This window comes from Capsicum annuum, chromosome 8 (assembly GCF_002878395.1).
Source record: "Capsicum annuum cultivar UCD-10X-F1 chromosome 8, UCD10Xv1.1, whole genome shotgun sequence".
NCBI lineage: Eukaryota > Viridiplantae > Streptophyta > Magnoliopsida > Solanales > Solanaceae > Capsicum > Capsicum annuum.
Window position 1 is genome coordinate 154,454,506 of NC_061118.1, and position 9,660 is coordinate 154,464,165.

The following is a 9,660-nucleotide window of genomic DNA, read 5'->3' on the forward strand; positions in this document are numbered from 1 at the left end:
CTATATTAAAAATATATATAATAGAAATTTATTATTTAGTGAGGGACTACCTTGGTATGTAAAAATTAATTAAAAATTATAAATTTATTTATACTAAGGGATATCTCTTGCTAAGTTAAATTAAAAAATAATTCGATATTTCAATATTTTGAGAGATATCCCTCCCTAAATTCCTTGCTAATTTGATATTATTTTCAGCATTTTACTGCACCAAAATTAAATATTTCAATAGAAAATCAACGTACAACTAATAACAACTAGCAAAACAATAAGAAAATGCTTCCGAAACAATTCAAACATTAAAATTAAGCAACCAAACTTCACACATATTCATCCAACTTAAATAGTATCCAAACAAGTATAAAAAGAAGTATGCAAACAAGTAGCAAAATACATTGTTTCAAACTCTCCAAATTATCAGAATCCAAAACTAAAACACCACCTAATAATCCATTTCATCCTCTCCATCATCCTCATCCTCTTCGCCATCATCATCAGAGCTAGGGGGCGGAGAACGAGGAAACTTGATTAACGTATTTACTTGAGGCTTGAGTTCTTGGACGTCTGACTCAAGTGTCTTCCTACGTCGCTACTCATCCATCCTTCTTTTCGTTCCTCCTCGTATTTCCTAGCAAGCTCCCGAATTTCCTGTCGCGTCTCCTCAAGCTGCTTATCTAGCATGGTGGCAGAGCCCCCTATACCTTGTAATCCACACTGGAGGCGATGAAAGTTCTTCTCGGAGCAAAAACCGTATGCCCTTCCCTTATACACGCCGCCAACTATATCCAGGAGAGAGTTTCCTCCCCTGATAGCATGATTGGATTGCCTTGATCATCTATCGGGCGATTCTTTTTTAGCTCTTCAATTGCTTGAATGTATCGATTCTACATTAAAAGTAAGATTAGTATATAATAAATGGTATAAAATAAATTATAAGTAAGACTTAGACTACTTTTGAGTTTGAAAGTACAACAAAAATGGAGTTATCCAAATTTTATGTATTTTTGGCTATGGTGTCTCTCTTGTTTCTTGTCCCAATAGTTCGTGGTTGGGGACTTGATAGCCATTAATGTATTTGCAACATTTCTCAGCCAAGAATGAACCTAAAAGCAAAAGGAAAAAGATGATCTTAATATCCTAGAAAGAAAAAATAGCCAATTGTTAGAAGGTCAATTCGAACTTGATAACTCAGGCTACATATTGGTCAAGGAGGGCACGACAAATACATCTGTGGAAGGTGTATTTGCAGCTGGAGATGTGCAGGTTCTTCTAGTAATTTATTATTTTATTTCTGCTATGCCTAAATATCCTATTATGGAATACACCTCAAGGTGGAGTCTATTTGGCTTCTACACTTAACCGTATATTCAAATAACAGCATGTTGTAATCTCGAAAAACATCTACTACATTGTCTCTTGAGTTAAGACATTATTGTATTTTAGTAATCTTCAACGTAAAAAATAAAAAGTAAGATTTGAACTTACATAGGTGTCCACTGCCCGTGTCTCGACCCAAACTTCTTTTCCATTTCTAAGTTTCATATGGGTCTTCTTCCATATCTCTTCACGAGTGGCTGGTCTACCAAGAGATGCTTCCTGCAGATGAAATAAACACAGTGAACCATAAGTGTATTAAATAATTTATTGCCATATAAAGTATAAATAATTACCAATTTCCTCTTAGCTGTCCCCATAGACACCGAACCACACGTGTCCAATGAGCCACCCTTCTTGGACTTTTGAGCTGCCTTTGTCTGATTGCTCTTCTTTTAAAATTCTGGAGACTGCTAGTATACAATAAGTTTATCCCAATAATCTGACCCAAGCCATCCAGGCCGCCGTACGTTACTTCGAGCTTTAGAAAACATGCATGACAATAGAGAAGATGCCTTCTTCTTAAAATTACTTTGAATAATTCGATCCTCGGAAAGACTCCATGTACAACTTTTCTGCAAATAAAATATACAGCTTTGAGAGTGCAAGTAATTCAATATGTATGTCAAAAGTTACACTCATTACTCAATGTTATTGTTCTGAAGTCTGCACTGGAAAAGTTATATTTATAGTGGTTGCTTGCAATATACTTTGTAGGTCAATTGTCCTAGTGGACTATATTTAGTCCCATGTGATAAGGCCCTTTCACATGGTTTTGCAGCATGCTCATATTTCTTATCAACAAGTTAAAATACACAACATACACAATAATATCCCTGGGAATGACTAATATAATGAGCCCACTATTCCTTAGAAGTTATTGCATAGTGAATTGCTGTATAATACAATATTTTCACAATAGATGTGAATTTTGGTCCTTCCTATGGTATACAGTCATAGAAGATCTCAGAATACAATTAAAAGTAACAGCCCGAGCCTTCAATCCACATATAGTTCTTTACTATGAATCTTGTTTTACTTTAATCTAAAAATATTGTACACTAGGGTCAGGAACAAGAATATACCCAGCGTAATCTTGGATTCTACAGAAGGTGGATGTACACAGACCTTACCCCAACCTTTGTGGGGTAGCTAGGTTGTTTAAAGAAGTTAAAGCAGGTTTGCAAGAAAGAATATTATGATGGAACAGTGACAAGAACACAAAGCAAATAAACCAAGATACCAAAACAAGCTAGAAAGAAAACAATAGTCAACTGTTGGAAGGCTAAGCTGAACTTGATAGCTCAGGCTACATATTGGTCAAGGAGGGCACAAGTAGTACATCTGTGGAAAGTTCCACCTGGTGATGTGCAGGTGCTTGCAGCAATTTATCATTGAAAATAGAAGTACTACGGTGATTTCAAAGAACAAATTCAAAGAGAAGAAGCCGCTTCAAGTAAAGATGAAGAAATATAGGGGAGTTAGACAACGAAAATGGGCATATGGGCAGCAGAGATCCGAGACAAAAGAAACAATACTCGACATTGGCTAGGAGGTGTGTGAGGTTAGCCGTTGTGATCGGACAAGAGAAGTAAGCACCATTACCAAATCCATTGAGGAAAACCAGAAAAATCTTCCACAAATTTCAAAAAACAGAAGAAAGTAATTAAGAGCTCCTAAAAACTTTCATCGGCTTCTATACCAGCTACTGCACCATCGAAGAAGAAGCCTGCTGTTGAGGCAAAACCTGCCTGCAAGGCTAAGCCTAAGGCTGTTCCTGCAAAAGCCAAAGGTTACCACTAAGCCAAAGATAACGGAGAAGAAGCCAACTGAGGTCACAAAGGCAACTACAGAATGACACCATGTCGGAAACCATTGCAAAACGCTGTAACAGCCAAAAAGGAGCTGGCTAGAAAGACACCCACTAAGAACGTGAAGTCATTGGTGAAGAAGGCTCCACAAGAATAGGAAGAAAGTGGAAGCTCAGGAATAGAGGATTTATGTGTAGGGATAGTCCAATAAATTTCCTGACTATTGGTAGTTGGCAGACATTAATTGAAAAACAACCCTGTAGATGTACTACTAAATCAGTAAATTTGGCAGTGAGTTTAGAATCCAAAACGTTAAGATATAATTCAATTAGAAAAATTGAAGCAGCACATGGTAATATGAAAAATATTGAAAATATAGTTCCGAAGTATACATACCATAAACTCATTGAAGACTCCTTGTTTTGTACGATCGGAAACATCACTCCAAGTCGGATAAAAACCATCATAAAGTTTCTGGATTCCTGCTGAAATTACATTTGCAGCCGGTCTGGAAGGATAAAACCTGAATTAACAATTAAATTTTTTTTAAAATAGTTAATTTAATAAGCAGAAAATATTATAGGAATTAGAATATAATAAAAAATAAGTTTACCCTTCCCCATCAGCTATAATGCGCACCCTTCGTAGCTGATCTAACTCTCCAGGTGGTGGAAGATCTAGACCATGAACAGAAGATGGAGTCGAAGAAGGATTAGGAGATGCTTCGGAATTGCACATCTAGAATTGCTCGCTCCAATATTTGACCTAGAATGTTGTGGACTAACTGGTTGAATGGCCTTTGACAATGTAGCGTCTGAAGGTGGACGTCGATCCATGGCAGCAAGATAAGTTGAATGCGTGCCATGTGTACGTATAAGGGATGAAGGCACTGAGGAACTATCTGGGGTTGGCATATTGTAAAAAGGTGTAGAAGATGACATCCCGTGGTCCTGGGAAGGCATCGAGATAGCAATAAAGCCTAGGGGAGGCATTGAGCTATATCCTTGGCAAAGTATTGAGTTATAGCCCTGGGGAGGCATACCATAGAAAGAATGTGAAAATAGTGATGGACCTTGTGATGGTGGATGCAATGGTGGAACTAAAGAATGAGATAGACTTGATCTAGACGTGATTTATTTTACTTTACTCTTGGTAGTACTATCAAGACACATTCTATCAAAATGTTTCCATGCTTCTCCATGTGATGGATGACATAAAATACCAGACAACCTCTTATTTTCATAGTGTCATTCATATGAGGAGCAGAACTCATTGATGCATACAACCTTTTTAATCTTGATATAAGAGGTAAATAATGCATCGCCTTGATGGCAACTTTGTTTCCACTTGCAAGTTGTTTAAAACGAGACACACCACAAAATTTGCAATTCTCTAAGTTTGCATCATCTTTATAATACAACATGTAACCTTTTTCACAACAATCAATTTTCACATAGGAAAGACCTAATTTGGAAACCAATTTGGAAACACTCGCAGAAGATCAAAATGAAATTAACAAACAAATATATAGTAGTTATGTTTTCAACCTATGCTTGCCATATTGGCTGTATGTGTTTACTCTTGAGTTGGGTTGGAAGAAGGTGGCAGTAAGCGTTCCGTTTGGTCTGCTTGTTCCAAATCTTCGATAATTTGCTTTGATGAATTGGGGTTACGGTAAATGGCGTATATAATCAGCTGCACTGCTCCCAGAAACAGTCCCATTCCATTTGGTACCTATTGTGAAATTGCATTGTTTATAGTTAATTACTAGTACTTAAACTTAATTAGGTTATTATTCATATATACTTCTTTTCAGAAATTTACAAAGTATTTGTGTTTAAGGCCTTGTTGGTTGATTGAACTATTTTTGTGATATCAAATTGTGGACAGTGACTTTTATCTATTGGCAAAAAAGATTATGTAGATGCTTATCGTGCATAGGTGTGTAAATAAGACTAAGTATTATAGTAATTTACAAATGCTATAGACCATTGATATTATAATAATCCAACTTGTAGGTAGCTGAAAAGAGAAGTTTCTTTTTTAATTACAAGTTGTTAGTTGCCTAATGTCAAATGTTCATATTAATATATTGTTACACCTAATTATATAATTTGATTGTTTAAACTTCTCGCTCGATGCAAGTTATATGTGCTCCTTTTGAATTTAAATTTTTCATCGTGATCCTTATTCCAAATACTTAATTAATTCTTAATAGGACTATCGTTAACTGCTTGTCGTCATGCATAAACGTGAGAAGGACTTTGCAGAATATATTATCAAATCAAAATTTCTAGTAGTAATAAATAAATGTTAATTGATAAGGAAGATAACAGAGAACTTACTCCAAGGAACCAGTCAGCCACAAGCACAGCGTACAAAGTCCAAACGCCACCATTTAGGAAAAAGAAGAATGAGAGAAGAAATGGCATAAACTCAACACTCTTGGTTGTCACCACTGTTTTCTGTAAAATCAATCATTCAAAAAAAAATAATTTAAGAGTGATCACTTAAGTTAAAAGGTAGCCCACAACTACAACATACCCGCTATAGCTCCACAATGGGGTCTAAGAAGGGTGCACTAGAATTTTATCCCTAGACTATTATTTTATCTCGGAACTATTTGATTTAGTACCTCACACCAAACGAGACCCCTAAAGACTTATTTTGGCAAAATTTATGCATTTCACTCTCATCATGTTCTACCAGTTTCTGACAAGTTGTTGCTTTTGTATTGTGCAAGAAAGAAAGCTAACTGCTTTTAAAAAAAAAAAAAATCTTTTTCAATGAAATAGACAAGTCGCAGAGTGTACTTCACCTTCCAACAGAAATATTGTTGTGGTGTTTCAAGGGCGAGTATAATCTACATTAAGATAATTAGAGGAGTAATAAAAGTCTATAAAAATAAAGCGTGTAACTGAAAATTAGATCAAAAGATATTTATGTCTTTTTCCTCAAATATAAATAAAATTAGATTTACATTTCAGTATTTAACATAGACCATAAGTCCATAGTATTAAAATTTTCGATTCATCATTTTGTGTCTATGCTTCGTTTAGATCATAATTTAGGAAAACAGATTACAACAGCGAATTTATAGCCTAAATTATGGACAAGTGAACCCGGCTATCTAAATATTTTATGTACTCTATATTCTCTATTATTTGTATGATATTATTTGTTGATAGTTATGCAATAATTAAGAAGGCTAAAAAGCATACTTGATTGGAGCTATTTACCTAGAAGTTTAGGAATTAATACTCACTTAATTAATAAAACTTTTTCTTTACTTTTTTAATATTGCACCGTATCCTGTAAATTATGAATTCGCCTCTTAAAACATATGATCCACGTAGCTTGTGATGGTTAGTAAAATTCGAGCAATTATTCTGGTAAAGAGCAAATTACCATAACACCAAGAGGGGAACTGTACATGATGATGTTTAAACCTGTGGACATAAAACCAATAACGTTGATTCTCATCTGTCCATGCAAAAAGAACTGCGCCAACAATAGTGTTGTTACAGAAATACCCACATTCAGAACCCCAGCTAGAATGGCTGTTCTATTCTGTAAAAAGGGACAACAAAAACAAAATAAAATAAAATAAATCTTAGGAGTAGTTTTTATATCGAAATCTTATAATACAGTAAATAAAATGGAAAATCCACCAATTTCAAGTTTCAGCGTATATCTTATAAGTTTACAAAGTAAATAAACATTATGTCTGAAATGAGATTGCTAAAGTTACAAACACATTGACTGATAATAGGTGACCATAACCATTAACTAATATTTTGCAATGAACGAGTCTTTATAACCAGGATAAGCATATATGATTGATTTTCTTCCATAATAATGTGTAATTATTATTTTAAAATATTAAGTCTACAAATTAAGCGACGATAATTTTAGTGATTTTTTTCACGACAAATACAAGAAAATTAAAAAGTATTACTTGAAGATATTATTGAGCACATTTCCCCTCGTGCTTAATTTTACTGGATCATAAAGCATCTGTGCTTGTCAACTAATAATTAAGTCCATTTGTATGGACTCAAATTAAAGGACAAAAGAAGGAGTACAAGTTGAGAAACATCGACAACTTTCAAGGGCATTATTATAGCACATTGAAAACAACTTCTCTTTAACTCTCTCATAAATATTTGCTGATGGCAAAATAACTCTATGATAAATTTTAGTTATTTTTGGTTTGGAATTTGAAATACATATAGTAGATATTTGGCTATGAAAAATATTTTTTGGGGGGATTGAAATGAAAGTTAAAGTAGAAGTTGGAGTTTGAAATTGTGTTTGGTCATGAATGTAATTTGAAGTTGTTTTTGATTTTTTGTGAGAGAAGTGAAAGTCAAAAACTTTTTCAAATACAACTAAAATTCTAATGGTCAAACATTATAATTTTTACTAAAATAAAATAATTTTTCGAAAAAAAAAGTGCAAAATTCTCACGGACAAATACCTACATACTCCTTATATCAACCGGGGTCCACACATATATATGTGTCTAAGAGAGTGTTTAGATTAACTATTTTTTGTCACTTATATAAGCTAAAAGCTTGAAGTCAAAAGCAGGTAACAATCAACTTTTAACTTTTTCTTTTATTTTTAAAAAGCTTAAATTAAAATGGTTAAAAATATTTTGTATCTTTATTAAACATTTTCAAAAGTTAATATATAAGTGCTTAAAAGTTAAAAACATCTTAAAGAAAAAGTCAATCCAAACACTCCTTTCAGTGTCGGTTCCAATAGGGTACGTACGTAATTCCACCTTCATGAAAGACTCAAATAGTTCAAAATTATTAACCTTCCAAAACAAAATCCAAATGCTCACATTTTGTTTTTTACCCAAAAGAAAAAGGAATATCAATTCTTCCAAAATAATACACTACTACTAATAATAATAACTTCATCTTCTTATCAAAGTGCAGGCTTAGAAAAAAGAGTATAAGATCCCTCTAATATATAGATCTGTCAAGAGACTTATATTTCACATAAATTGCAAATACATTCAGGCGTGGAGCTAGAGTTTTGTAAGCGTGTTCGGCTGAATCAAGTAGTTCTAGTCCTAAACCTTGTATTTTCATATGAAATTTATTTATATAAGTTGTCGATCCATAAACTTCAAATTCTGATGTCGCGAATGATGCAACAATTTAGTTTCTTAATTAAGTGTAATATGTAAGTAAATTAGACTACTCACTCTCATTTTTGTATGAGCAAATTGGATGAACAAAGCAATGTAGACAGTCTCAACTATGACTCCAAAGCCATTGACAGTGGAGACAAGGTAACTCCCTGGCTTAATAATTCCATAGTAAGTCCACAAAGATGAATTAAGCAATGTACAGATGTATGGAAGGCTATCAAATTCCTCCGTTGATCCATTCTTTACTATTCTTCTGAATGTCCCTCTGCACAATACATGCATTTTTCCCAAATTAAACTACATCATCACAAAGGGATCAGAGCCATATATATAAACATAAAGAACTAACAACTTTAACTAATGTTATAACTTTACTTTCTATATTGAAATTAACTACTTACACTGGCGAAAGAAACATGAGAACTGAAATGATATTGCCTGAAGAAAGAAAAAACATCCAGCAAAAAAATAATAAGAAAATCTTCAGTATATATATAGATAGACAGATAAACAGACAGATAGACAGTTAGATATCAAATTAGTAATTAGAGTGATTTGAGATGAAATGTTATACCTATGACTCCAATGATGAAAGTAAGATTATCCATCTTGACTCTTTAGGAAGAGGAGCAACAGAAGAAATATATGTGTGTGTGAGAGAGAGAAAATGAGAATTGTACTTGTGAGTTATAGCAGCTAGGTTTTATTTGCTGGCTTTATATAATTTGGCTAATTAATGACGTTGAATATGGACCAATGCGAAGTCGAGATATTTTCTTCGTTGTTTAATCAACCGTAGGGATTTTCTAATCATTTTAATACAAGTAAGAATACAAACGTTTTCTTCTACTTGTGGTGTCGAAGCTAGCATATGTATATCTCGACTAATTTCTAAAGTTACATACCTGCTATATAGCATAGGAAGTGGGTGCATTCATCCAATTGTCCATCGAAGTTTTGACAGATAAGAAAGTCACCTGATATTTTATCTCCACTTAAATTTGAACGGAAGATCTCATGAAAAAATATAATAATATATACTATGTTATTTTTGATGGATAAAGTACTACCTTTGACATATGGTTTTTTATTTTTTATTTGTCCATGAGATATATGTGATCTTTAATAATCTGTAAAATAACATTCATTTCGTTTGGAATTTTGTATTGTACGTACATGTATAAGTTCGTGCTGTACTGTCCTTAACTCTTATATTCCGCATTTATTCGGCTGTTCCTTTCCTATTTTTCTTTCTAATACTACTATTTATATTATCCCCATTTGCTATTTTATTATGACAATTCCACT

At 33.5% G+C, this 9,660-nt stretch overlaps 1 protein-coding gene across 8 annotated transcripts; it reads right to left on the reverse strand.

Moving 5' to 3' along the window:
- Positions 1-277: 277 nt before the first annotated feature.
- Positions 278-9,053, reverse strand: LOC107839634 (bidirectional sugar transporter SWEET17). 8 transcript variants are annotated; one of them, XM_047394726.1, is made up of 12 exons: positions 8,927-9,053; positions 8,754-8,790; positions 8,407-8,617; positions 6,594-6,755; positions 5,531-5,650; positions 4,733-4,919; positions 3,799-4,213; positions 3,582-3,693; positions 3,077-3,151; positions 1,671-1,949; positions 1,486-1,596; positions 278-884 (listed from the first exon to the last, which is right to left on the reverse strand). In XM_047394726.1, the coding sequence occupies exons 1-6, from the start codon at positions 8,958-8,960 to the stop codon at positions 4,761-4,763; spliced, it is 723 nt and encodes a 240-aa protein (XP_047250682.1). In that variant the 5' UTR covers positions 8,961-9,053; the 3' UTR covers positions 278-884; positions 1,486-1,596; positions 1,671-1,949; positions 3,077-3,151; positions 3,582-3,693; positions 3,799-4,213; positions 4,733-4,760. The 8 variants fall into 8 exon arrangements, with proteins under 8 accessions (XP_047250682.1, XP_047250681.1, XP_047250677.1 ...); XM_047394725.1 differs by having other exon boundaries at positions 3,582-3,708; XM_047394721.1 differs by lacking the exon at positions 3,077-3,151 and having other exon boundaries at positions 3,582-3,708; positions 3,799-3,862.
- Positions 9,054-9,660: the final 607 nt, after the last annotated feature.

Coding starts and splice junctions, on each gene's coding strand:
- LOC107839634 (XM_047394724.1), bottom strand. CDS start 8,960: ATGGATAATCTTACTTTCATCATTGGAGTCATAG. Junction 8,618..8,753: donor CTCATGTTTCTTTCGCCAGT/GTAAGTAGTTAA, acceptor TGTATTGTGCAG/AGGGACATTCAGAAGAATAG. Junction 5,651..6,593: donor GTTCCCCTCTTGGTGTTATG/GTAATTTGCTCT, acceptor TTGATTTTACAG/AAAACAGTGGTGACAACCAA.